The sequence below is a fragment of the Anarhichas minor genome, unplaced genomic scaffold (genome assembly GCF_050575085.1).
Source record: "Anarhichas minor isolate MPS153535 unplaced genomic scaffold, ASM5057508v1 ptg000073l, whole genome shotgun sequence".
NCBI classification, from domain to species: domain Eukaryota; kingdom Metazoa; phylum Chordata; class Actinopteri; order Perciformes; family Anarhichadidae; genus Anarhichas; species Anarhichas minor.
In genome coordinates this window covers 1,637,122-1,663,544 of record NW_027466519.1, presented here as the reverse complement: position 1 = coordinate 1,663,544, position 26,423 = coordinate 1,637,122, and the positions used below count along the sequence as shown (strand labels likewise).

The 26,423-nt window shown below is 42.5% G+C and overlaps 3 protein-coding genes across 3 annotated transcripts; 1 reads left to right on the top strand and 2 right to left on the bottom strand.

The window, feature by feature from the left end:
* Nucleotides 1–2,887: 2,887 nt before the first annotated feature.
* Nucleotides 2,888–3,773, top strand: LOC142935445 (claudin-23-like). Its single transcript, XM_076079826.1, has one exon. The coding sequence runs from the start codon at nucleotides 2,946–2,948 to the stop codon at nucleotides 3,771–3,773; it is 828 nt and encodes a 275-aa protein (XP_075935941.1). The 5' UTR covers nucleotides 2,888–2,945.
* Nucleotides 3,774–14,721: 10,948 nt separating this feature from the next.
* LOC142935558 (low-density lipoprotein receptor-related protein 1B-like) lies at nucleotides 14,722–20,300 on the bottom strand. The gene is made up of 9 exons (XM_076079989.1): nucleotides 20,088–20,300; nucleotides 19,529–19,666; nucleotides 18,958–19,144; nucleotides 18,732–18,857; nucleotides 18,206–18,313; nucleotides 16,237–16,473; nucleotides 15,676–16,000; nucleotides 15,357–15,453; nucleotides 14,722–14,853 (listed from the first exon to the last, which is right to left on the bottom strand). Exons 1-9 carry the CDS (start codon nucleotides 20,298–20,300, stop codon nucleotides 14,788–14,790), a joined length of 1,497 nt encoding a protein of 498 aa, XP_075936104.1. The 3' UTR covers nucleotides 14,722–14,787.
* A 5-nt stretch (nucleotides 20,301–20,305) lies between these two features.
* On the bottom strand, nucleotides 20,306–26,299 carry LOC142935234 (uncharacterized). The gene is made up of 14 exons (XM_076079449.1): nucleotides 26,110–26,299; nucleotides 25,781–25,966; nucleotides 25,446–25,568; nucleotides 25,074–25,241; nucleotides 24,558–24,773; nucleotides 24,203–24,432; nucleotides 23,883–24,012; nucleotides 23,272–23,465; nucleotides 22,836–23,027; nucleotides 22,141–22,348; nucleotides 21,788–21,971; nucleotides 21,491–21,692; nucleotides 21,239–21,403; nucleotides 20,306–20,728 (listed from the first exon to the last, which is right to left on the bottom strand). The coding sequence occupies exons 1-14, from the start codon at nucleotides 26,297–26,299 to the stop codon at nucleotides 20,306–20,308; spliced, it is 2,811 nt and encodes a 936-aa protein (XP_075935564.1).
* Nucleotides 26,300–26,423: the final 124 nt, after the last annotated feature.

The following is a 26,423-nucleotide window of genomic DNA, read 5'->3' as shown; positions in this document are numbered from 1 at the left end:
TACTGTTACTGTATACGTCAACATACAATCTGTGTATTTTGACAATTAAATGTGCAGTTTTCCTGAGCTGAGCTGCATGTTTTGTACTGCAGAAAGACACCATTTACCCAGATGAAAAACTACCCCAACATGATGAAATAGACACTTAATACAGATAACAGAATATTGTAATAGTTTAATTAATTGGCCACCAGATGACAGCAGATAGGCTGCAACATTTATTTTGTTCATAAACTTGAATAAACCCTGAAAGATATAAGCATAAGTTTCTCTGAACAAAACCAAGTAAATAGAGTGGTCTGTCCTTTTTGATTTGCAATAAACTAATTTGTCCTTTTGTTGTGTATCAGTCTTTTCTCCTCTTGGTTCATTAATACTTCATCGACAACAATTTCTCAAGTAGAAAGAGTAAAATTTCTATACTTTTCTTCAAATGGATCACATGCATGGCGTACACAATTCATGCTCATACGTGATAACGAATGCTCAGGACCAAACTATCCAATAAATAATAGCACTTTGTGAATACATTATTAATTGTGAAGAGATCTGCAATACAAATGTGCTACGAATGAAAGCATGGATAGATGACACAACAAAAACAAAAACATGCCGCATCATGGTGACATGCAGAAATAAAAACATCAAAAAAAGCTTTAACTCAGCCATGATTTGTAATTCATAACTCCTCCTTTAATCTCCGGGTGGTGTTATTTTGTATACACACATATGACACGTTTAAAAAACTTTTTCTTTTTCTTTATTTATCTAGAGAAAACATGACACAAAAGAGTAGCATTCCAAAACGGGCAAAAATGGAATAAAAACAATTTACTTAAAAGAACATTTTATCTAAAAAAGGAGATATAAGAAGAAGAGAAACGTTTTCTTACGAGCTTCTTAGCAAAACTGTCAATAAAAGAGCAGAGAGCTTTTCAAGCTTTGTTTCAACTGTGGAGGGTGTGTTTGAAAAGCCATCATCTCAGTTTGAAGCCAAAAAGGTCTAACTGGTTCATCACCGGAAGTCATCATCTGTCATTTTCTGCACCTTAAAATACATAGGCCACAGTACTACTTAGTAGTAGTAGTGGGGATTATAGTATCAGCACCAAACAGCCAGTTAGATATGGAAATATACAATGTTTCACAATAGATCCTCTGTAGTTTTTTCTATGTGTTCTTCCGCAAGTAAATGAGGGACGTGACAGCTGATCACACGCGGTGACAACTGCTACAACTATGCTTCAGCTTACAGTTATGTCACGGGATGAGTATGCGAGCTTCCGTCAGGTCGGTTGGTTGACATACCTCTCATAATTCCTTCAGCGGCTCTTTGTGTGTCAAAGCTCAACCCCGACCTGAAAAACAATTCCTAACCAACACAAAGCAACCCCAACGCCCTCACGAACATGCGACTTGACAGTTTGAATTTGTGCAACCAGTGTGCGCTCGTGTGCATTTAAGACATTTAGAGATAATGGAAAAACTCAGCTGGTCAGGTGTCAGTTGCCAGTGTACTCAACTTCCTACTGAAATAAGAAGTTTTTCCTATTGTCAGTCTTTCAAAATAAAAGTTATAAGAGGGCCTATTTAAGAGGGTAACTCCATAGCAGGTATAATCACAAAACTTAAGCAGTAAAAATCGAATGGGATATTGATGACCACTTAAAATGGAGGAGTGGTTAAACAATGTCGTCTCTGGGCGTATCATCAGCTGATCTCAGGTTGTTCACTTCATTAGCAACTTAATCGCTTTCATGTGGGATAACAGCTTGTGTGAGAGTCACACTCACACCGCAAGCTGAATGGGTCTTTGCACACTGGTGTTGTTCATGTCCGGACTCTTGAGCATCATTCACATTGAACTACTTTACCCTATGAAGGGACTTTAGTAGCATTTGTGAATAATCCACTTTCATGGAGATAACAGAATGACTTGAGAGGAAACCTCCAAAAGAGCAGGGGTGGTCAGAAAGAGAGAAACGGCGATATAAACAAAGAGGTAAATAGAAGCAGACAGATGTGCAGATACAAATATGTAGAAGGAGAGAGGACGAGAAGACAAACGCAACGAGGCAGAACGGTATTTGTGCTTCCCGCACAACTACATTCCATTTTTATCATGAAGTCTGACTTGTTCTTCCAAAGCCGATTACCTCACTGGGAAAGCTAATGCATTTTGTAATGAAGACGTCCAAAAATAAACAAGTTCAATTTGCAAAAATAGCAGTCTGAAGTGCGTGTCTTTGATTTACCACTTAATTAAAAGTCTCATCCTTGTTTCATTGTATTAATTGCATCCCAACCATCATTGTGCTAAATAGGTTGTTATGGCTCCTGTCGAACAAAATTTAGACAAAATAAAACTACGTTCATCTTTAAGTCGACGAAATCAATATATGTGGCAAAGCTCCTATTAATCATTGTGTGATTGTTTATGTGGTGGCCTGTATAAGTCTATAGGCAGACACATATATTTCATCTGAGTCATTTAGATTATTTTTTAATAAGTAATTTAATCGGGATTTGAGGACAACAATCTTATTAATCAAAGGGCTATAAATACAGAAGTTTTTATCATTCTGAAACTTCGACGCTGATGACACAGGCACGACGAAAAATCGACTTTTTCTTCTTCTTTATCACTTATCGCATATTTGCATGATAAAAGCTTGGCCGAAACTCCCGTCAACTCTCTGCTGCAGGTGAAGATGAAATAGCTGTCGGCACTGCGCGCCACACCTGTCCTATTTGGGGACTGAGGCAGACGGGCAAGGCTAAAGCCCCGCCTACTAGTAGGTTTCAGTCGGACTTGTTTCTTAAGAGCAGCTGTTGGGACTGTCAGAACTCAGTCGCTCAGCTGTCTAGATTAGATTACCACACGGAGTTTGGGTGTAGGCGCGCACACACACACATCAGCAACAGTAACAAAAGCAACAGCAACCATGCCGAGACGATCAACGCAAGAGTGGATGCGGTTGTCTTTGCGCACCCCGGGCATCCTGATATTCGGGATGGTTTTGGCTCCCTGCGGATGGATCCTGAACCTGACAGCCACCGTGGCACCAAACTGGAGGACCCTCAACGACCTCCCCAACACCCCGGTAAATGAGTTCATCCAGCAAGGCATCTGGGAGATCTGCAGGTCCACCTCGACAGACACGAGGATTAATTGTGACCTGCAGGACACCACGTATTTCGACAACCAGGTCATCGAGGTCGCCCAGGGTTTGATGGTGGCCTCCCTCATCGTGACTCTGATCGGGCTGGCCGTGGCCATCCCGGGGGTCCGCTGCTGGAGAGACCAGCCTAACTGGGTCGTGGCCGGCCTGGGCGGGCTGTTGATCTTCCTCTCAGGAGTCATGGTCATCATACCCATCGCCTGGTACACCCACATCCTCGAAGACATCTCAACGGTGACCCCTCGCATAGACGTGCGTGTCGGCTACTGCATCATCCTGGGCTACATCGGCGGGATATTCGAAATCCTGGGCGGCGCCGTCATGTTCATCGGGATCTGCCGTTGCTGTGGAGGAAAGAACCGAGGGGAGACACGCGTCGAGGAGGTCACGGGCCCCCGGTTCAGAAATCAGAAGCAGCCCGCGAGACGAATTGAAGTGCCAAGCCTGAGCCGGCCCAGGAGCAGCGCCAGCAGCGTCCCCTACTCGAAGGACTCCCTGGATGAGGATGTGTCCTTCCCCCGGGCCAAGAGCCCGGCAGCCCCGTCAGTCAACACCTCCTACAGCGGCAGACCCTATGAGGCCGACCTATGAGAAGCACGTGTCACACATCTGGGTCTCCATGTAGACCACACAAAAAACCTATACACGAGGAAAACTACCTAGAGACGGACACAGCAATTTGCAGAAGGGACTGAGAGTGGGAAATATTCTAGGAAGAAGCAATGGTAGTCACTCAATGAATTTACAACATTACAAATCGAACCCACTTTAGTAAAACTGTCTGTAATATTCTGGAGTATTATAGTAATAACATAAAACATGCTCATAACATAAAGTTCAATTCATTTGTGACCATATGAAATATTCTAGGAATAGGCTATTTTAGTGGTAAGATATCAAACACCGTAAATATTGTGAAATCCCTGTAAACTCACTATTAAGTGAAGCAGAATCACTTTAAAGGTTAGGTAAAGTGTTAAATGATGTGAGTGGCAGAGCCAGGGCTGCAGTTTAATGTGGCTACAGATGAGATTCATTATGGGCTAAAAGGTAGCCTCATTCTAACATTATTATGATACAGGATAGGTGTGTGATTCAAGCAGTACAGTAATTCATCCCATCTTTACCATTACTGCACTGGGGGAACAAGTGGAAGTGAAGAATTATGTATTGTGAGGGTGAAACATGGAGAGAAAACCTTCATCGTCTTTTACATTCTGCAAACGATGTTGAATTCTATTTGTAAATAGTTCTCATCTGTAAGGAACCTTTTGCATTTTTTTTTTTCTGTGTACATTGGCACATTTTTTGGGCTATGTTTTTATCCATTTTTATGTAAATAAATAATACAGATTGTACTGCAGAGGTGCATGAATCGATTTTTAGGATATTTGATGAGTGGAAATAGCTGCGGTCATGAATACAATGGGGGTAAAGTTAAATGTTTTGTCAGCAGAAAGGTTATAAAAGTGCCCGTAGAGCAAGAATCTAAAATCTTAGAGAAGTATTGTATTCTATCATCCGTGACCAGAAGTCATAGGGACACTATTCAAACACACATATGCCTCCCCGTCTGCTCAGTCGTCACCTCATACATACAGACAATGTTGCCCGACCGGTCTGAGAGGTTAGTTTCTTTCACCATCTTGTCGAACAACATTATACCTCTTCTGTTTAAACTGGCCTAACATCTCAAACAAGGCAACACTGTAGTGAACAATTGTCCCTCTATAGCTCCCTGAGAGTCTTTTGTTGTTAATTTGGCCCCCGAAGGAATCATGATGCAGTTCTCCCTGCAGGACCTGTTGAATGCCACAGTCAGACGTGGAGTAAAGTAAAGAAAACCTGTTTTTAAACTGGCACTGATGGCCATAATGAGTGCATCTGCTCATACTGATGGAAGCACAAGAATCAGAAAGAGAAATATGGTTATTTGTGTTGAAACAACTTAACAAATAGTACATTTAACAACCACTCTGATCGTGGTAACTCAGAGTAGTTGGTTGGAATGAAAACCCCATAAATGCAGGAGAAATAATATCAGTAAGCCAGCTATAGTAACGTTAGTCTTGATTAATAACTCTTAACTTTCTTGGTAAAAAAGATGCTTCTGCATCTGAGCAGATTTCTAGAAAAAGGATTCAAGAATTGGGTTGGGTTGGGTTTGGCTTGGGTTGGGTTTCAAGCTGCCGTCTATTAAATTGTCGCCTAGAATGCAGTGACTCACGAAATTACGGTCCAAGATAAGTGGGGTGAATGTTGACAAAAGACGTCAGTTATTATTTAAAGCCTCGTGCTCTTTAAAAAAGTTGCATTGCACTTCCATAAAGTTGGGAGACTCTCAGGAGATGGATTAAAGAATTACGCAAAACAATACATCAGATCCGGATTTAAGTTTCTAGCATGGGTCAAGCTAAAAAAAAAAAAAAAAAAGCTGGATCCTGCATTTCCCATAATGCAACCAATAGCACCTTTATGTCACACACGTTTTTTTTGAACACCCACGTTTTCTGGTTTGTAAAGCAGATTTTCTGCTAAAAAGCTGCAGTCTGAAAGCCTGCTTTCATCACTAGGAAAGCAGGAGTTGGTTACTAATGAGCACACTTCCCGGTTGGTACTAACAGTTAGTATCACCCTTTGGGCAGATCCTTTCTGTTCCTTGTTGTAACAGATGCATGTTAATAGCCAGTCCGTCTGCATATTTGCATATCAGTCATTCCAAGTCTGTGTTCCGGTAGAGTTTAGTAAACACTGAACCTGATACTATCGTGTAACAGGATCCCAGAAAGATGCTAAACAGGCAGCGGTGCATGTTTTGGTGCATCCCCAACACACACACAGACATCTGTTGGTTGTCAGGGTTATTACACATTGACAACCTGTAGCAGAAGATGTGAACAACTTAGTAATGATTTAAAAGTGACGCACACTTATCTTTGTATTATTATATAAATTAGATAATATTTAAAAAAATACTATATACTAATATATAATATTATCAGACCATTAAATAGCCTTTACTTAAGCTAGCGGCTAGCATAGCTGCAAACTGTAGCTAAAACTAAGTTAACGGACTCTGCTGTGAAACAAACTGATAAAAGAGTATTGAAATAAAGAGCTACAGTCGTCTTTCATGTAAAGTCCTGCACATCTGCAAACAATTCATGTTAATAAGAAAGGATGCATCTTTACTTTGCTTAAAAAAAAACGCGGAAAATATTATCAATATCGACCAAAAGAGGACAATACTATTTACACACATCAGTGGCATTTATACAGTGGTTATGTATAAATCATTTTGGTGTGACATACACACAGAATAGAAAAGTGTATGTGCAGAGATGGTATTTTAATCAGACAGTTGCTTGTGTTAGACATGTGCACTAACTGCCTGATTGTGATGGTGAGTGGCTTTATAATTAAAAGTATACAGGCCAATGAAATAGTCCATAAGAATAGACGCCCTTTGACAATTGTAGGGGCATGGACACACCAATCACTTTATCCACACATCAGCTTGTTCAACATTTGCAAGGCTATGTGTGCACAGAGCTAACATGACAACTTCTAAACTAATTAAAAGGCAATAGTTGCTAGCACTTACCAGCAGCAGTCGTAATGGCACAAGACAGACATGGGTGAACACTTTTTATCAATGACCCATGTGTTATGCAAGGAATACAGAGGCCTAAGTAAGTAGACCACCAGAAAGTCGTGTACTATAGTTTAGCTGCTAAAAATAAAACCTACAAGCTATTGAAAAAAACAAGCCAGGAGCCAATGAAATAAAATCTGGCTTTTAATACTGTGCCAAACTATTATAACAAGACAGGAATTGTAAAATGAAGTATAACAGCATCTGGGAAGGTGTGCACACACATTTCAGTTTCGAGTTGTTGACCTACACTTTTTCTGTCAGGACCGGGTCACCTCTAGCTTTCACGTGACAGATACGACTCAAGATGGAATGTTGTGTGGCAGCGTTGAAAATCAACAGTAAAGTCATAGTTGTGGTAGTTTACCGAGGGCCTGAGCAAAAATGCATTACTTTTGTCATTCTCTCGAATGAAATCAGGCGTATATTTAAAAAAAAACAAAGCCGTCAACAGGGTGTATTTTTTGTTCTTTCGTCAAACTAACCCATCACATCCCACAGAGAAGAATGACAAACAAACTGTTCGGTCACTTAGAATCCATTTATATACAAATATGAACATGCGCAGTATGCCCAACTCATCCTCATCATTTTCATCATGCTGTCACATGATCAAATTAAATCTACATGCAGTTTCAAAACATAGTAATTCAGTCAGAAATGTACAATAAAATCAGATAATACAGCAAAAAAAAAAAAAAAAAAACACTTAACACTGGCTGTGCTCCTGAGAGTATCGTGATTAGTCAGTAGAGATTAAAGACTTAAGACAAATCAAATCTGGTTTGTGAAATAAATTGCTGTGGAAACATCTGAAGTTCTTCCACTTTTGGTTTGCAACACCCGCATGAAGTACAACAACATGGCAATAGGAACCGCTCACTATCACCGTATAGCAGCCACCTGTGCTTTCCCTGTATTTAAAGGACACTACTCCTTTAATAAAAGAGAGCAACTGACAGGTGAACATTTGCATTAGTTTACGTAAAGTATAGCAAGTGTTAGAGGACACAATCAGCGTATCTATGTAAACAAGCTTCCCGCACACATTGAGGAAGAAGATTTTGATCAGGAGCAAACTGACATTTCTCATTGTGCATTGAAACTGGGACAACATGAACATTTAGCCCATAAAAGTTTATAATAACATAATTATTGCAGTTAAGTTGTGTCACTGTTAACCCCGTTAAAGCTCAGTTCAGTTTTTGAGTTTGGTGCTGCAAGAATGATTATTGTTTTTTTTTTACAAAATGTAACAAACTTCGCGGTAAGCGTGCTGGAGAAGGATGCTGGTGGACGTTTAGTTGTGTCTATGTCATGGTTGACCTGGATTAGAACGAGAGGATCATTATTTTATTGTTTTCTCTTCCAATGATGATGACACACATCCACATTTAGACACAGACTTAAGGTGTCAGCAATCAATGAGGGGGGGGGGGGGGTCTTGTTGAACTCTACGGGGCACCTTTAAATATGGAAGTTCCAAAAGTTAGTTTGTTTTCACATGTAATTGATTTTGGTGAAATAATTTTTCCTTCAAATGATTAAATAATAAAATTATTAATATCAAATTACGATACTTTTACACACTTTACATTCTATACTTCAGTCAGATATCGACACCCAAATTGAAATCCCAGGCTGTAACACACAACATGTAAAGCGTTTCAGCCGTATGTCTACCTCAGGTATGATGGACATTTATCAACATTACACAACAACGTTGTAGTCTTGTTTTGCTGCCAGATGTTTCCTTTTGACAACAGACAAAAACACACAATTAGTTCATTTGTGAACATTTCATCATCTCATGTTAATGTGTTCGGTGTTGTGCCAACATGTGAACAAATGTTCAGCAAATAGCAGCTTCCAGCATGCAATAAAAAAAAGAGACACTCTTCAAAAGACGTTCCAAAGATTATTAATCCCTTACAATTCAATAAAAAAAGCCAGATTATTTGGATTCTATGTTGATGAAGTTTCGGTTGCTCTTTTAATCTATTCAGCCAAAGTGACTATCGGTGCTTATGCTTATTATCACTTTCTTCTTCTCTATATCACAAACAAACCAGGTTCCTGTTTGAAAGAGAAACCGAGTGTTCGGAATTGTTCATCTTTTTCTTTTCAAGAGTGAAGTGAGAGGATCAGTATTAACTTCATAAATATGGTGTTGGAGTCAGGATCGATTTAGCTTGGCTTAAGTGCCAAGACTAGATTTGTGTGGATATGTTTCACTGCTACGCCGATGACGTCCAGCTCTACATTTACACTAAATCCATCACCACTGCTACACACTCCACCCTGAGCAACTATCTCACTGAAAAGCAGGTCATGGATGCAAGCCAACTTACTCAAAATGTATTGTGATATGTCAGCGATGATCGTCATCAGCCCCAAATCCCTCAGCCACTCACAACTTCTGCCTCACCATCTAGAACTCCACTCCGTCTCCCTCAACAACAAATCCAATTCAATGTCCTTCCCCCTCACTCACAAAGCCCTCGATAACCAGGTCCCCTTCTCCCTCTCTGATCTGCTCCATACCACACTCCTCTCATCCACAATTTATCCACACTCAAATCCCAAATCAAAAGTCACCTTTTTAGTACTACTTTTAAAGTGTAATTATAGACAAAATAGATATAGAAAAAAACTTTAAAACTTTGAACAAACAGTACACAACGTGTTAGAGAGCTTTAGAGGTTGATGTGCATATTTTTATCACTTTAAAGCCAGGCTTGCTGTTTCCCTTTTGCTTCCAGTCTTCATGCTAAGCTAGGCTAACCACACCCTGACTCCAGCTGCCTTTTTAAAGCACAGACAAGATTGATGTCATTCTTCTCATCTCGGGAAGAAAGCAAATAAGCACTTCCCCCAAAATGTTAAAACTATTCCCTCACAAACCTTTAACGTACAAGCTTTCAACAGAGTACCGCTGAGATTTCAGTACCTGTTCCTCTTCTTTTGCCTCTGCCTTAACTTGGCCAAGAGGAAAGCCAAGATCAGCACCCCGAAGATGACGGCTAGCACACTCAGGGTCAGCGGTAGACTCAAGGACCCGTTGACCGTGTCTTCGCAGAATTCCCCCCGGTAGCCCAGGTCACAGTCGCACACCAAACTGGCGCCGCCACCCAGAGGAGGCACGCAGGTACCGTGGGCGTTGCACTGAGTTTCTCCACAGGTTGGCAGGGTGAAGTCGATGCCTCCCGGTTGGGGAGGCGGGAAAGGGGTGGCCATCATGGAGGAAAGGGAGGAAACACTGAACTGTTAAGGGAGGGCGGGATAAGTGGAAGGAGAATTGGAGAGGAGAGAGATGAATGGGGGGGAAGCCACACCCTAAAACACAATGGGGTCACACAACAAAGAGAAGAGACTGTATAGCTCAAATGGATGTCCTGAGATCAGGCTAACTCAAACACGTCTGCAAGTATGTTTAACTGGGCCAAGACATTTGATAGAAATAAAGGCGATCAGATCTTTTACCACCAACCAATCATCTGTCCTGCGTGGGACTTTTCACATGTGAAATCACATTTCAGCACTATCTTTCTCCCCTTGCTAACTTAAATTTGGTACATTTCATACAGTGTTGGCTTCAGTGTTTATGTTGTGCTCAAACTAACATTTAAAGACAGCGTTTCCTTCAGGTCCCAGACAGAAATGCACGCTTTGTATGCAATAAAGAGTGCGATCCCCCTTTGAGAGGATGTTCTAATCAGTGAGCATGAAGGTATCAAGTGATTTTTAATTTGAATGGATCTCATTCTTATTAGTAAAGTCCAGACTTTATCTTAATAATCCCCAAATATATACACATTCAATATAGTTTTGTTGATACATTTTTTTCTTTGTATGTATGTAAAACAATAACAAAAAGTATTACTAAAGACTACTAAAGATAGTCTGTAAATGGGACAGCTTCTTAAAAACGTCCACTGTTCACACACGACAACCTGCTTGTTGTGTGGCGTCTCACCCTCAGATGAATTTTACTTTTAAATCAACACATTCAAATGACCAAATTCTCCCAACAGCCTAACTGCAGGTGTAGGGAACGTCAAGGATTGTACATCTTGTCATGTGACAAAATTAGATTTTCTTTTGTTGCATTTATTCTTTCCACGTGAGTAACAAGTTGTTTTATCATCAACAGCATTAGGTGTACTGTACAGAGACTGAACCCAAAAGGAAGACTGTTTGCTATCAGCTCATATAGCTCCTATTAAAGAAACATCAACCTTGTCCTAATGATATAATAAATGCATGTTAAAGGGCACTGTTTGTTTCTGCCAATCCTAAACCAAACAACGCATCTGTTGAACGGTGCCATACACATCCATTAACATACCGAATGCATAAAGAGAGTAGGTTACTGCATCGGCTTTTTAGATTCTCAACACAAGAATAAACCAAGAGCACAATGTAGTTCCATTCTGAGTCACACAAGTTGCCTGCGAAACAAAGTTTTGCAAATACTCAAATATGTTAAAAGTCAACTTTAAGGGACAAGACTGACAATCATCCAAAGCTATACAGCGTGTCGGTTATCTGATAAGTCGTGGTTGTGAAGATATTTTTACTTCTCAAGGATCTCGTCATTCAGGTTTCCCAGCAGCACAGAAAGATTGTATTCAACACTAGCTTTGGAGCTGACTTTCACTCGTGCAACATTTCAAAATACGACTAAATGGAAAACATACTCACAGAAGCAAAGAATGCAGACCTGGCGTCTTTAAATGAAAGCTGGGGAATTTTATTTTTTGATGTCCAGGTGTCTGTGCCAAAGGTCCTGGGTCTTTGGAAAAGAATATCAAGTTCCTCTTTCAGTGGGGAATCAGCCACAAAGGGAAGGAGGGAAGAGGAAGAAAGCCGAGACCTGTTAATACCTGCCTCTTTCCCCCCCTAAACTCACACACACACAATTACCTCCTCCTTCCTCATCTTTAAATGGGTTGAGTCATGTACACGCACTGGCTCCCACCATGTATGGAGCAACTTTACATATAAGGAGAATGCAAACTAATCTTATGCTTCAGTTAATCTCTGACTCACGCTGACTCACAACAGTCAATGCTCTGGCATCCCTGGGAAAAGTCAACTTTATTTGTGTGGCACCTTTCAGACATGCGCAGGACACCAAATAGCAAAGGCAAATAAAAGCTGACGGAGAGATACATAGGTTTTCACTAAAAACGGGTAAATAATCACAATTGGATGCTGAACATTATAAACACGCACGTTTACACACACCCTAGCCTAAGGAGTATTATATCAAGATACAGTGGTTGTGTTTGACAGACAAGCCGTGATGGAAGGAGGAGGCGGCTAGTTAGAACAAGACGAGCTGGCAAGACCTGACATGCCTGTAACATTCAGCGCTTCACTATAAAACTGCTGAGGGGAATTATTTTAGGCCTCCAAGGGAAGTATTGGTTTTTGAGTAAGATTTGAACGTTATATTTTTTTAGTGGCATGCAAGCGATGCCAATGTTGATCAGTTGTTTGATCCAACAACTACTGGATGGAGTGCCATGACATTTTGGACATTCCTGGTCCCAAGAGGACAAACAGTCCATGTCAATTACCATATTGGTAATGCCCTCGATTTTCCCTCTTGCGCTACCAGCAGGTTCATTTTGTGTCTTTTACTGAAATCTCTTAACTAGTAGGTTGACTGCCATGACATTTGGTACAGACGTGCATGGTTCCCAGATGATGAATCCTAATAACTTCCGTGTCTCTGACTTTGCCTTGAGCGCAATCATCAGGTCAAAGTTTCGGTTTGTCCGATACTTTATTTAAGATCAAATACCTGCAAAACGTAGGACATTCCAACACTGTCTCACAGCAGTTTGCGAGAAAGACTTTTAATCTATATCGCTTCGTTTACTTGGACAGGAATTTTCTATATACCAATGCATCCCAATTGGAAGTATCTTCTGTGCCTGCTCCATGTTTTCTTTCGGTCAGGCAGTTTTGATACAAGATGATATTGACAAAGACAAGACACTGTGAGACTATCTGGGCATCAGGGGCATTTCTAGGATTCAAAGAAGGGGTGGGCTTAGCCCCAAGGGGAGTGTAATGTTTGCAATTTTTTTTGGGGCCCATTTGGGGCCGTGGATATCCATTGTTTCAGACAGTTCATAGATTGGTTCAATCAGAAAGTGTGATTTTGCTCTGTAGTTTTGCTTGCATTCAGTATATGATAAGACAAGAGACAGAATTTCAGGGTCATAGTGAAATTTGACAACACAAATATGAACTTTTCTCAAATAAAGAGAGAAATAATTTTCCTGCTTGTAAAGGAAGGACAGATAAACTAGCTTTCATATCCGCGTCACTCCCAAATCCTAATTCTTAAAGGGACCGCACACAATGGATGGAGAATGGACCCGACAGTGTCAACTTTATATCGTTAAGTATGATGATGGGCTGTTGGATTGTAATTTGAAGGGGGAGAAAACATACAAACCAGAACGCACGCACATATGTAGCATGTTAGTTATAAATAACTTGTCCATCTGAGAAACAAGTTTAATTTAATGTCACAAAATAAATCCAATAATGCCAAATTATTTGGGGGGGTCTGAAGAACATTTTTGGGGGGGCTTCAGAATAGGCCTAACGACGCCCCTGCTGGGCATCAACAAGCAGGACGTACCCACACCTCTATTTATATTACATTAATGTAGATCTTTCACCCGAGTATCTGAGTCATCAGGGGAGTTCACTCCAGGCGGAGATTGTGTAATATTTACACAACAATCTATAGTGTATTCAACAATACACTAGACGAGTGACTTCACTTTCCCCATGCTCTGGTGTGAGGCAGAGTCAAGAGGACCTTTCATGGCTTCTGTTAAACTACCCGCCACCAACACAATTGTTGATACAGTATAAGAGGAAAGAAGATATTTATGTAACACTAAGGTAAAGGCTACGTGAATTGTACTGGTACTTTTGATCAGTTAAAGTAAAAAAAAAAAAAAAAAAAAACTAAAAAAAACCACATGCCTACATGTGCCCCATCTATCAAGTTTGACTGATAAACACGCGGAAGTATGCGAACAAAGGGACGTTTCTTGCCAAATACTTTTCTGTGGAAGTAAGACTGGATGACGAAAAGGGAACCAAAATGTCACAAGGATGCATTGGATCGAAACTGGTATCAGATTACAAAATGGCAACAGACTAACAAGGAAATCAGAAACATTTTGGCAGCACACATTCACTGAAAGGATGACCTGTGATGGCACACACACGCACACTAGACAGTAAGTAGACAGCGAGCCCATAAGCGTTAGACAAGCACAGTTTTAAGCAGCATTAGTAAGATATACCATATAGTACACACAAATATAAGTGTTGAAGAAACACCAGAAGCTCTGAACAATGACAAACAAGTAAAGACAGAAAGTCATGAAGAGATTAAACAGTGACAAATCCGTCTGGCTTTGACTCAAGGGATGTGATGTGAAATATAGTAAGTGGAAATGTGTATAATCAATAAAGCAGCATGTTAAAACACACTCTCCTATGCTCTCCTGCTCTCCCCATGCCACTGCTTGCTCCAAATCAAAATTGTAACTGCAACTCAAATTTTCCAGAAGCTTTGTCACTTTTCTGAAAGTTTGTGCTTTTGCCAAGAGCAGTAGAGACGCATTATTAAAACAAGTTTTCTAGAGTACAAAATGTAAACCGTTAAGGTCATGTATAACAGCTACCCCACCAGTGGCACTTTCCATTAATGTGTTATTATTTGGACAAACTATTCGGGAAACAAACAAAGACCCTCTGAACTTGCAGAAGAGAACCTTCAGAAGTTTCTCTTGTTGGAAAGAATAAAACAAGCAGTTGGATTTCTTTTCTCAATTTTTAATGCACCAAAAGACAGCACCAGAGAAACTCATCCTCAGACAATACTTGTGACTGCATAATGCAGAACTTCTATTGGAGCTGCAGTGACTTCAACACTAGCAGGGGGTTCTTCACATCTGCTGGGGACTCCAGCTCCTGGGGAGAAGAAAAGATCGGGTTTATAAACTTATATATAGTGGGTTAATTTCATAAACTGAGATGCTTTTATAAGAATTAAAAAGACAAAAGCCCGTCTGCAATTGTACTTGATATATTAAAGAGTAGACAAAACTGACAAATTCAGCTGCCTTTTGGCCAAAATTGAAAAAGAAATAAATAGAGACGTAATACTTTTAAATCAAAATAGTATTCCGTAAATTGAACTGGCCTGGAAGTTACTTTAGTCCGATTAGAAGGCGAACATGAATTTAAGTGCATGTCCGTCAAAAACATTAAAATGTAAATGTGTGATTTGTCACCATATTTATAACCGGATGTATTGGGGATTTTTCAGGAGTAAACTGATTAGGCAATTCTCAAATGAACCAGCTAATAGAGTATGAAAATGAGCCACATTAATGTTTCATATACTTCAATAAAAAGAAACATCTCTGCTCGTGCATCCAAATGAATTTACGCTCGTTGGCCTCAGGTTTTACCTCACAGTCTGAATCGTATTGTTCACATGCCAGGTCCATGTGTGCCATCAGAGTTTCTTTATCCAAGGATCTTCTTCTGATGGACGGCCAGACTCTGCTGTTGAAATGAGATTTAAAAAGTGTTTGTTTTCTACATGGGTCACGAGTTGCATAAAACAATATCTCTGAAGGGTTTAAAAAAGGTCCAAGAGCCTCTTAAAAATTATTAAAAATGTTTAATTTCTAGTGTGTAAAGTACCAGTGAAATGATCTGCATTCATCATAAAAGTGAATCCCTCTGGCCAAGGTGCAAAAGAAAACTCTTCCTTGTGGTCAGTACCTTTTAACAAAAATAAAAGCAGCAGCCGTCAACACAGCAAAGATGCAGAGGACACCCAGGATCAGAGGCACGTGGCTCCGTCCAGCTTCTGCCTCTTGACAGGACTCTCCCTTGTAACCAGCCACACACTGGCAGCGAGTGACTTTGCCCTCTGCGACGCAATTGCCATGACCGTTGCAGCGTTGGAGATCACAGGATGTAGAGTCTTTCTTAACTGGGAGCTCAGAGTTCTTTTGGACGTTGTTGGGGTGAGGAGAGGTGTTAGACGGGGGAGGGCGGCCATCACTGGATTTGGTCCAGAAAGACGCAGAGTTTGTGTTTGGACCTGAAGAGAAAGTCAATGTTGGCGATTATGGGAAATGTAATCAACGTTCTTGAAACTTTCAGGTATCTCTAAAGCTAAATTTTTTTTTTTTTTTTTTTAAAGACGTGTATCAACACAATTAATTGTCATCCTCAATTCTTGCACTGTTTTGGGACGGGATTGGAATTGCTGTAGTTAGAATTAAACAATGAGAAACACGTGGATAAAAGCAATTAAAGATTTGGATGATATCTCACAGTCTTGTTCATCCGACCCGTCTGCGCAGTCCACCCGTCCGTCGCAGAACTTGCTGCTGCCGATACATTTGGTACCGTCGGAGCAAGATTCTTCCCCCGCGGGGCAGTTGGGGAGCGGCGCACAGGAGGCGGCGGCATCGACGGCGTAGAAACCTTGGCCGCACTTACATGTGTGACCCCCGGGATAGGGCAGGCACAGATGGACACATCCGCCGTTGTTGGAGCAGCCATTAGTTCCTAGAGGAAATGTGTAAGAGAGGATTAGCAAATTAAGACACAAAACCCTTCGTCTTTGGAAGGAAATCAAAGAGACAGCTTCTCACGCTTAAAATAAAGCATGAGCAAATAAACAAAATAAACATTTGAGGTATGATTGAAAGAGGATGGGAAGAGACTTAGACTTATCATGAACAGCTGTCCACTGAATTAGAAATTCTACTTCTTAGTAATTTATCCCATGTTTAGATATCACCTCTTATAGCCTGAAACTGCAATGAGGTTATGATTTTATTTAGAGCCGTCTTTAAGTACCTCACAGGCCTCAAAGTCTCAACAGTATTTATCGTTTACATAAACTTGCACCAAGTCTTCCTGGACTTTATTGTTGTGTAAAACTATGTTAAGACACATTTCTGTTCATCTTAAATGTGCTAATAGGCATTCTTGTGTCTACATACAGTAGTTTGTATTATGCAGTAATGAGGAAATAACTATTAGCCCTCATCCGCATGTCAGTCCGTTTTGGCGCTGTACACAAATCAGGGCGTCATCCTTATACAGTCTGCTTTGGCGCTGTAAGGACGCTTCAGTGCCAGATGGGAAACATCGCTCTGCCATCTATTCAACTCAACCTGAACCTGAGAGTCTTTTCATTGTGCCCCGAGTGTCCAGTAACACTCTTCTTCCTGCATTTAGAACCAGAAAGCAGAAGAGGTGAGGTGAAAACATTAGCATGCAGATGCCTGACGTACGACTCAGAAACTAGTTTGGGAGGCTTTTGTTTTCCAAATTAAGCCGACAGTGTGCTGCAAGCCTTTTGTTTTGCACAACACACATGGGGAGGAATTATTGCATTATGAATTATTGCATTATGCAAAGAGGATTTCAGTTTGTTTTTAAGCCATAAGAGTCTCCACATGACACATGTGAAATTGGCGCCAACCACCTGCTGGTAAATCAGCATTTCAACCGCCTCTGGACGGCTCTCAACATGGCGAAGGAGAGTCAGCGGTTCACAGCCAACGCTGCCAACAGTGCCGACTACGGCGACAGTGCCAACAGAGACACCCGTTTACCTGAGGGGGGTGCTACACTTCCGTGACGATGCCGTCGGTCGGGTCGGCATTACCAGCTGTAACCACCGTATGAGAGAAGTGGAGATTGGCGGCAATGAGCTAGACGGTGGGGAAGACTCATGCACTAAAAGCATGTGCGGCCTTTTCTAGACAGGAATTCTATTGTCCCGACTGTTCCCAGCTCTGTGATGTCTTCTGAAACTATCCGACTTTGTACACTTTTTTAACCCGTGTAGAAAACGCAGCTCACAAACAATCACTTGCTACAAGTAAGAAACTGCACACTGTTTTTAAAGCCAGCCATGTGTATTCAACGAAATATCATTTTAGTGTTTTAATGCGCTTTATGTTATACCATTGTGCACTTGTGGGTCTCACTGCTTTATAATAGTAATACTCTATCTCTCTTTAGACTCTTTGCATTCTCAGTCTGCTCTGGGATATTTTAAAGTCCTGTCATGGCTCACCTGCCATCTAGTGGCCATCGGAGAGTCCTTCTCATTGGTGTCAATTCTGTTAAGATCCCCTGCTTTCATCTCAACAATGAACCCCAGTATACATATGGCAGCTTTCACAACAAGTTTACCAGATCGATCAGTCCTTTACCTCCCTGCTGCAGACCAAGTCAACAGCTCGTGGACCTGCTGTGTTGAAAGCGTGATATAGACACCTACCAGACTGACTGTTGTTGCTGTAGGCTTGGACTTCCACCATCCTGGTCTTTGTCTCAAACCACAGTTGGTTAGGCTGGAGACCGTCGCTGAACCACAGTTTGGTTAAATCTACACAGTTTGGAAACAAAAGAAAAGAAGCAGCGGAAATTCTGTAAAACGTACACAAAACAGTGCTGCAATCAAAGTGAGAGTGTTCATTAGTCAGGTCTGACCGGGAGGAGGAAAGGTGCTGGTGGTAAGTAGATGTTTTAAGATGTACAACAGTATAAATTGCTGAGAAGAGGTTGCCTAAATAATTCATTGTTACATTAGTCTGCTGCCTGGAGGGGATAAAGGATGGATGAAACAAAGGTGAAAGCCAAGATGTATGAGAAATGCAATTCCACAGCAGAACTGAACAGGTTATTAGAGTGGAAATGAAAGAATACACCAAGCACCGAGACTTCCTCCCAAAGACACTGCGGGTGTTTGAGTCTTCAAAAAGTATTGGGTACTATTGAAAGCTCTGTTGCTCTTCCAGCCTTACCTTTGTCCACGGTGACCCAGAGGAGGATGCCCTCAATATGTGTGAAGGTGGCGAGAAGACCTGATCCTGTTTTGTACTGTTTGTATCCTGTTCCATCCACTCCAATAGAGCTGATTACATCCTCGCCTGGAGAAAATGAGTAACCAGACAGGTAAACACAGGCCAGCAAAAAAAAAAAAATAAAAATAAATGTCATCAAGTGTGTGAAATTGATTTGATTCCTCACCTGTGTCAGCCCAGTAGATCATGGTTCCGTGATTGGAAAAGACCAGCGAGGTCGGGATGCTCGATTTCCTCCACAGCACAGCTTTGTTACGGCCATCCATCCAGGCGCAGCCCACCTCGGTCGTGTTCACTATAGCGGTGTAACAAAGTTGTCCCGAGGGGGGGTGCACTGCGATGGATGTTGTGCACTGAGAGGATGAACGAGACCTGGGATAAGTTTACCAGGAAATGCAATATAACTGCAAAATAATTGTCTTGGAGCAAAGAAAGTCAACGGGTCAACCAGAGGGTCGAGCTGGTTCGGGTGCGCGTACTGGAAAATGTCACTGGTTCGGTTAAAAAGTGACAAAGTAGCATTGCGAGTAAGTACTGAAAAACTTACAGAAACAAGTCACAGCAATCCTTCAAAACTAGTGTCCTGAATACAGGAGTCCTTTTGTCAGGACAACATCAGACGGTCAACAAGGGAAGTACCGCAGCTGAGTCAAAAGAAGTTGTAGCCATGAGAAACGCATGTCGGGAGGAAAGAGAGATGATGGATGAGCAAGTGTGAGCAGTGAAGCCGACTTCACCTTCAGCGATCGCTGCAGCAACAGCAAGGTGGTGTAGCCTTCTTGGCGAGAGGTCACGTGGAGATCAGGCCTCGCGGTGCTGCTCCAGTACAGGTTGGAGGTCACCCAGTCAACTGCCAGAGCTGTGACTTCATCATTCTTGTGCGACGGAGAATTTTAGTTTCCAGAATTAAAATTTGCCATTAGAAATGCCGACCGGCCTTTCTTCCTCACCTGCTATCAACTATTAAGATCTTGTAAAAAAATAATAATAAAGCATTCAAACCTAAAATCAGCCTAACTGTAGATTTTTTTTGATGAACAGATCAAAGCTAAACTAAGAGGGTGATTATTAGTAGAAACCAGGAAATACTAATATATATACACATATAGTGAAAATGTAAGGCACTACAGTAACTGTTTATGCTACAATGTCACTTCATGGCTTGGGTCCATTGACAAATAAGTGTGACAAAAAGCCTGAAGCCATGGAAAAAAAACTAACCATTTATGGACTAAACAACCTTTTTGTCAGGATTTAAGAAGCATTAATTTCCTTTGAAGGGCTGATTATGCTTACCTTCAGCTGGAGGATCTGTCCAGCAGGTGTCAGTCCCTGTTTGGAACTGGAGTCGCTCAGTTTCAGCACATCCACAGATCGTTGTCCTGCATCGGCCACATACAGAGAAAGGTCCTGCATGGACAAGTCCAGCCCAGAGGCCTCGGTTACTCCGGGCAGGGCTAAAGCTCGGCCGTTTGGCATCTTTTTCAGAGCAACGCCATCGCGACGCATGGAGTTCAAGTGAATCTGCAAGTAGTGGGAAGATGAGGTCCAGGAGGAAATGAGAAAGAGCAGGAGAAGAAAAGTGTATTAATCAAAAAGGCTTCCAACCAGAAAGGACAACTTAAGTTTCTCAGAAGTGTTTGGCAAGCAAAGGCCTGCAGGTTCTCTGGTCTTTCCGACACAATGAGAACATTCACCTGATAGACAGTGGTAGGAGACAAAAGCAGGATGAACGTTAACTCCGGCGGAAGAGAGCAGGTAATCTTGTCCTTGGAAAGCAGCAGCCCCTTTGGGCACCGGCAAACCGCCGAAGGGGCCCTCGCTGTCCCCAATGCTCCAGACTTTATTCTCGTCGCCGGGGCCAGGAGGCAGAGGTGGGAGCAGTGCAGCTGGTCACAGGGGTTGGATATGGTTGGCTGGGAAAGGGTATGCATCAGCTGGGGAGAGAGGAAACATGCATATCAAGGCTATGACTTAATACTGTAGTCATTCTGCTTAAGAAGTATGGATTCAGCTGTGAGGATAAAATACTGAAACATGGTAACTTCTTAGATATTCATAGTTGCAGCCAACAGTGATGTATTCATGAAATCTAAATATGTTCAAATGTGGTTTGCAACCACAGGATTAGAAGAGCAGATCCCATTGACATTCATGCCGCTTCATATGGGTGATGCCTCCTGAAAATATTTACAGCGGCAGCCAAAAAAAAAAAAAAAAGAAAAAAGAAAAAAAAGAAAAAAAGAAAAAAAAAAAAGCAATCACTTGTAAATGGTTACAAGCCGATCCGGCTACAGTAGATAACTGGCTTGAAATCAAAGATATTCATGAGATGCAAAGACTTGTTTTCATACTAAGATTGAGAAATGATTCATACATTGCAAGATGGACAAAACATTTGTTATAATGAGTTTGGTAGTTTGCCTCAATCAAATTAGTTGACTCACTTTCAATCCAAACGGCTGTCCCGGTCTCTTCAGAAGAACCTTTTGATCTTTGCCGGTGTTCTTGTCGGCCGAGCGGATGGTTCTTCTTTTCGTGTCAGACCAGAAGACTCTGTCATTGAAGACCACCACGGAGAAAGGGCTCGGTGTTTCGGCTAACTGGAGGATCTAGCGAGAGAAAGGAAACCGCCATCAGCGTTCACCAGCCGAAACCACAAACGATCCTCAAACATCATTCAACTATGTGGCGCTTACCTTGACGTTGTCTCCGTCCAGAGAAGCCGAGCCGATGCAGCGCAGCTTCTCGTCGGCCCAGTACACCCTGTTGTCCAGGGGGTCAAAGGCCAGACTGACCGGCCAGATCAAGCCTTGGCTCACCACCACCTTCCTCTTTGAGCCGTCCATCCCAGACCGCCCGATCTGAGGGCTGCTGCCGATCTCAGACCAAAGCATCATTCTGAAAATGTCCATTACGCAATGCATGCAAAGATGAACGATATGGGTTTAAAGTTGGGAACACGTTTTTTCCTTTCGTTAAAATGAGCACCTTACCCTTTGTATGGCAGCAGGACCAATGAGCTTGGCTGCTCCAGATCTTCACCCAGGACCACAGTGTAGTCCTGAGATCTCACTGTGGTATCACTGAGCTTCACAGCCAGAATCTGACCCACCAGTCCATCCACCCAGTACAGGTTCTTACCAACCCAGTCCACTGCGATGAAATCAGACTTCACTCCTATAACGAGATTTCAATTTTCAGTCTCAACTCTCCAAATTATTTAGCTGAGGGGCTTAAATCAAGCACATACATTCCATTTCAATGAGTTAATAATTTGTCAAATATTGTCTATTAAGGGAACCATCCAGACCAACACAACTGTATAGAGTTCCTGAGACAGCCATACCTTTGATAAGTGTTCCTTTGCTGATTGAGTTGGTCATGTCGGCCCAGCGGATGCTCTGGTAGTCGGGGCTCAGCCAGTAAACTCTTTGTTGAGCCCAGAGATAATCCAGTGTGAAGACCGGTCGATTGGCAGAGGACAGACGACGCAAGGAGCCGCTATGGACTCCCAGGATCAGGAGCTCCGACTGCACCGACGCCAGAAGCAAAGGCTCGTCTAGAGACGGAAACATGACCGGTGAGTTTTTGTCTCGCTCCTTTCCAGAGTGAGTAGTAGAGGCCAATACAACAGCAGAAAAATCCAAGAGCAAAGATCATTATGTAAACAAACGTAAAGTACATTCGATTTTTTGTATAGTTTAGAAGACTTTCATCTGCGTTTGGTTTCTCCATGGTATTCAGTTAGACTAATTTGCTACGGTTTGTGAAGGTGCCATTGGGGTTGTGTGGGTCGTCATTGGGTTCAGTTAATTTTCAGTAAACTTTCACCCTGAACTTGCGTGATATTAGGTACGATAGTTTTGATGACTTCATTATTTGGTAAAAGACAAGAACCACTTTCAACACGTTTTGAACATTCAAGAGTGCTCCCGCATCCAAAATTTGACGGTCAGCTGCTAGAAAAGGATCGCATTCACATAAACATAAGAATTCAACTGGACTTGTCCTTGAACAAGCAGAGGCGGCGTCGAGACACACTGCACCTTTGGACTTGCAGGTTTTGTTGTCAGGCTCCAGGTAGAACCCAGGGAGGCAATGACAGACGTAGGAGCCACGGGTGTTCAGGCAGGTGTGTTTGCATAAGACATGTGGCACTGCATTGCACTCGTCGATGTCCACACAGGAGACGGCACTGGACTGTAGTCTGAAACCTGCAGCACAGTAACATGTCTGCAAAAATGAGAAAAAAAAAAGGCATTTTCATGAGCTTGGCATGCAATTCATATGAAAATAGAGTCAAAAATGTTATACGTTTCTAGATACAGTTCTTAGCTGTGAATAAAAGTGACAACTCTTGAATTTGGGCCAAGAGCAGCTTGCTTGCCATTCCATCTAAGCATATTGAGGTTAAGTTTGGGAAAAGGCCAACACTCTCGAACAGAACAAGCACAAGCCACATCCGTTCTGCACTGACCGGTCCGTTCGGGGTGCTGACACAGCGGTGGTCACACCGCGGGGCTGACACACTGGTGCAGTTGCGTCGAGCACATCCCGCGCCCTCGTCTGAGCTGTCGGCACAGTTGGTCAGGCCGTTGCACACCAGGCGGGGGTCCACACACTCACCACTGCCACACTGGTAAAGGTGAGAGGCGCAGTTTCTCCCGCTGCCTGTGAGAGCAGATGCACAGATTTGTTGTACTTCAGAGTTTCCTCTACAGTGAATGAGATGCATTTGTATTGCATAGCTGATTCCCCCTTATTTTTTAACACTCAGAAACATTATGCTATGTGAAGCCCCATTGAGATGGTAACAATACAGATTAGGGGCTCTTCAGTACCATGAAACACCTAATTTTAGTTTTAAACTGAAGAGACCATCTGTGTAAAATATGGGGCAAATCAGCGCATGAATATTATATGGCTTTGAATTAAAATGCAATTACTCTTTTGAAAGATTATTCTTGTATAACTAATTCAAATAGGCCCGAATGCTGGATGGCAAAACAAGTGTCTGAAGCAGAGAATAAACCCCGACTTATTTAAGAGCCGTACACTGGTGTGTATTTTAGTGTAAACGTTGCTCACATTTGTACTCGTCGACGCCGTTGTGGCAATCCTCCTTCCCGTCACACTTCCATGACAGAGGGATGCATTGACTGCTGTCTCCACACGGCCACTGGTATTCCCTGCACTTTGTTGGTGGCGACAAGCAGTTCTGTAAACAAATGAGACCAAGTTTCAACTACGGCTTCCAAACCTCACTCAAAACAAAAGCATTGCCTTAGTCCTCATTCAGTATGCGCAGCCACAAAACAATGAAAAAATAAAACCAATAAAGCAGGGAAAATCTCCCTTAATTGTTGCTTCTACTCATTATTACGGGTTTAATAACTGTAGTGCCTTACCTTCTCATCCGAGCCGTCTACGCAGTCGTCTTCGCCGTCACAGAGCCACTCTCTCTGCAGACACACGTGGCTGTTCGGGCATCGGAGCTGTGTCGGGCAGTGTGGGGGTCTTGTGCAATGCGCCTCGTCGGAGCGGTCTCTGCAGTCAGCGTATCCATCACACCTCATGGCCTCCGACACGCACTGACCGTTAAGACAGCGATACTGGTTAAGTGCACAGGACACCAAAACTGGGGAGAAGAAAAAGAGAAATGTGGTAGTCAGACGTTTGTAGACACGTGTAAAATATTTCTAAGATGGCTGCAAAACAAGACTGTAGGTTTCATCCAAGTTTCTATGCAAGGGCTGCACCTACCGCACTTTTCTTCATCGGACCCATCAGCGCAGTCTCTCTCGCCGTCACACAGGAAGGTCTCCGGTATACAGCGAGTGTTGTTGTCACAGTGCCGATGGCAGCCCTCGGTCAGACGTGAACAGTTCATTTCATCGGACCGGTCTTGACAGTCGTTCTGACCGTCACACACCTGCTCCGGAACAATGCATCTATTCCCATGAGCACAAGGGAACTCATCTAGGGAAGAAAAAAGGAAACTCCTCAAAGACAAGCAATTGAATTTAACGCATCCATTTGAAAACGGAACACTTTAACAATCCAATTTGCATTTAGTGTTGTAAACAACTTGGTTTCCTGGTCCAATCCAACAGTGGACTAAAATTAAACAAAATGTCATGAGACTCATAACTTCATCAACAGTCAATCCAAAGAAAAGGCCATTAGTTGTGCCCATGATAAGCACACAATCTTTAACATGAGCAGATTGCAACATTGCTTTCAGCTGCTTTTTCCACCAGCTCAATGCACGTAACAAACCTGCTTTGCACTGAGCGGCACACTCCTCTTCGTCTGATCCATCCTGGCAGTCCATCTCCCCGTCACACACATGGCTGTACATGACACACTCAAGGCCATCTTTACATGGCGTAAAACCTTTGCGGCACTTCAGTGGGGCTGATGTGGCACCGGGTGCGTTGTTGGAGACTTGACAGAGAGACAAATGGCATTAAAAGGGTTATGAAGACACCGCAGCTTAGCTTTTGAGAGCTGGGCAAGGAAACGGCGAAGTCAGGGATTTTTCTCTTGATTAACAAATGATGTACGAGTAGTTATGTTGTGGGCGCAATAAAATGTTCTTGCAATGCATCGACACGTTGTTGTCGCACTATATTTTGCCTGTAGGCTTACTGGGAGCCGTCGGATTTGCCGGTTGACACCGCTTCTCATCCGAGCCGTCGTGACAGTGGGCACGACCGTCGCACACCTCCGTCTTGGGGATGCACATCCTCCGGTCGCTGCATAAGAAGTCATCTGGGGTGCAGGAAGGAAATGTCAATTCAAAAAAGCGCTAATCTAAAATCCTTTGGATCAAAGCCGCCCCGAGAGGGGTATATTCATGGTTAAACTAAAGTACTTCCACTTTCTCTGAAACTCTCCCACTGTGGAGTCCATATCAATAATTTGGTAGATGCAAAAAAACATTTCTACCTTTGCCTCATGGTCATCGCTGGACTCAGACTCACCTGGATTTCTGCATTGGGCCAAACAGTTATTTTCATCAAATCCATCAGGGCAGTCTCTTTGCCCATCACACAGCTGAGTTGGAGAGATACACAGTGCTGGTGAACCTGGGCAGAGCACTGAAGGAGTGATGCAAGTTGATGTGGGAGTGAGAACAGGAGACTCTGTTGCCTCAGAAGTAACAGCGTCTGGAAGGGGAGAAAACCAAAGCGTTCAACTCGAAAGTTGTAGCAAGAATGTTGGCTAGCTAAATTTCAAGCATTTATTGATGGGAGCTATGCCGCCTCATCGCCAATTGAGGAATATTTAAAAACTGGATCCGAACACTTACCGCAGCCCACCTCATCCGTGCCATCCAGGCAGTCTCTCTCGCCATCGCACAGGAATTTCTTCGGGATGCAGCGCTTGCCGTCGGCGCAGCGATGCTCGCAGCTCTTCGTTCCCTTCCAGCAGTCCAGTTCGTCGGACTGGTCTCTGCACTGCCACCTGCCATCACACACCTCAGCCTCGGGGATGCACATCTTCCCGTGGGAGCACTGAAACTCCCCTGGGGTGGAGTACAAATAAATAAAAAAAGGTATGACTAATTGAATGACGCAGCATTACAGCTAATCCTAATAAGTGCTTGTTTTCATTATATTGCGC

Excerpts from the sequence above, each read along its gene's own strand:
- LOC142935445 (XM_076079826.1), top strand. The coding sequence starts at position 2,946 with ATGCCGAGACGATCAACGCAAGAGTGGATGCGGTTGTCTTTGCGCACC.
- LOC142935558 (XM_076079989.1), bottom strand. The coding sequence starts at position 20,300 with ATGCGTCGCGATGGCGTTGCTCTGAAAAAGATGCCAAACGGCCGAGCT. Across the intron at positions 16,474-18,205 it reads CAGCAACAACAGTCAGTCTG|GAACTAATGGCTGCTCCAAC; the intron begins GTAGGTGTCTAT and ends CATTTCCTCTAG. Across the intron at positions 15,454-15,675 it reads GCTTTTATTTTTGTTAAAAG|CAGAGTCTGGCCGTCCATCA; the intron begins GTACTGACCACA and ends TCATTTCAACAG.
- LOC142935234 (XM_076079449.1), bottom strand. The coding sequence starts at position 26,299 with ATGTGCATCCCCGAGGCTGAGGTGTGTGATGGCAGGTGGCAGTGCAGA. Across the intron at positions 23,466-23,882 it reads CGGCGTCGACGAGTACAAAT|GCAGCGGGAGAAACTGCGCC; the intron begins GTGAGCAACGTT and ends CTGCTCTCACAG. Across the intron at positions 21,972-22,140 it reads CAAAGGAACACTTATCAAAG|GAGTGAAGTCTGATTTCATC; the intron begins GTATGGCTGTCT and ends ATCTCGTTATAG.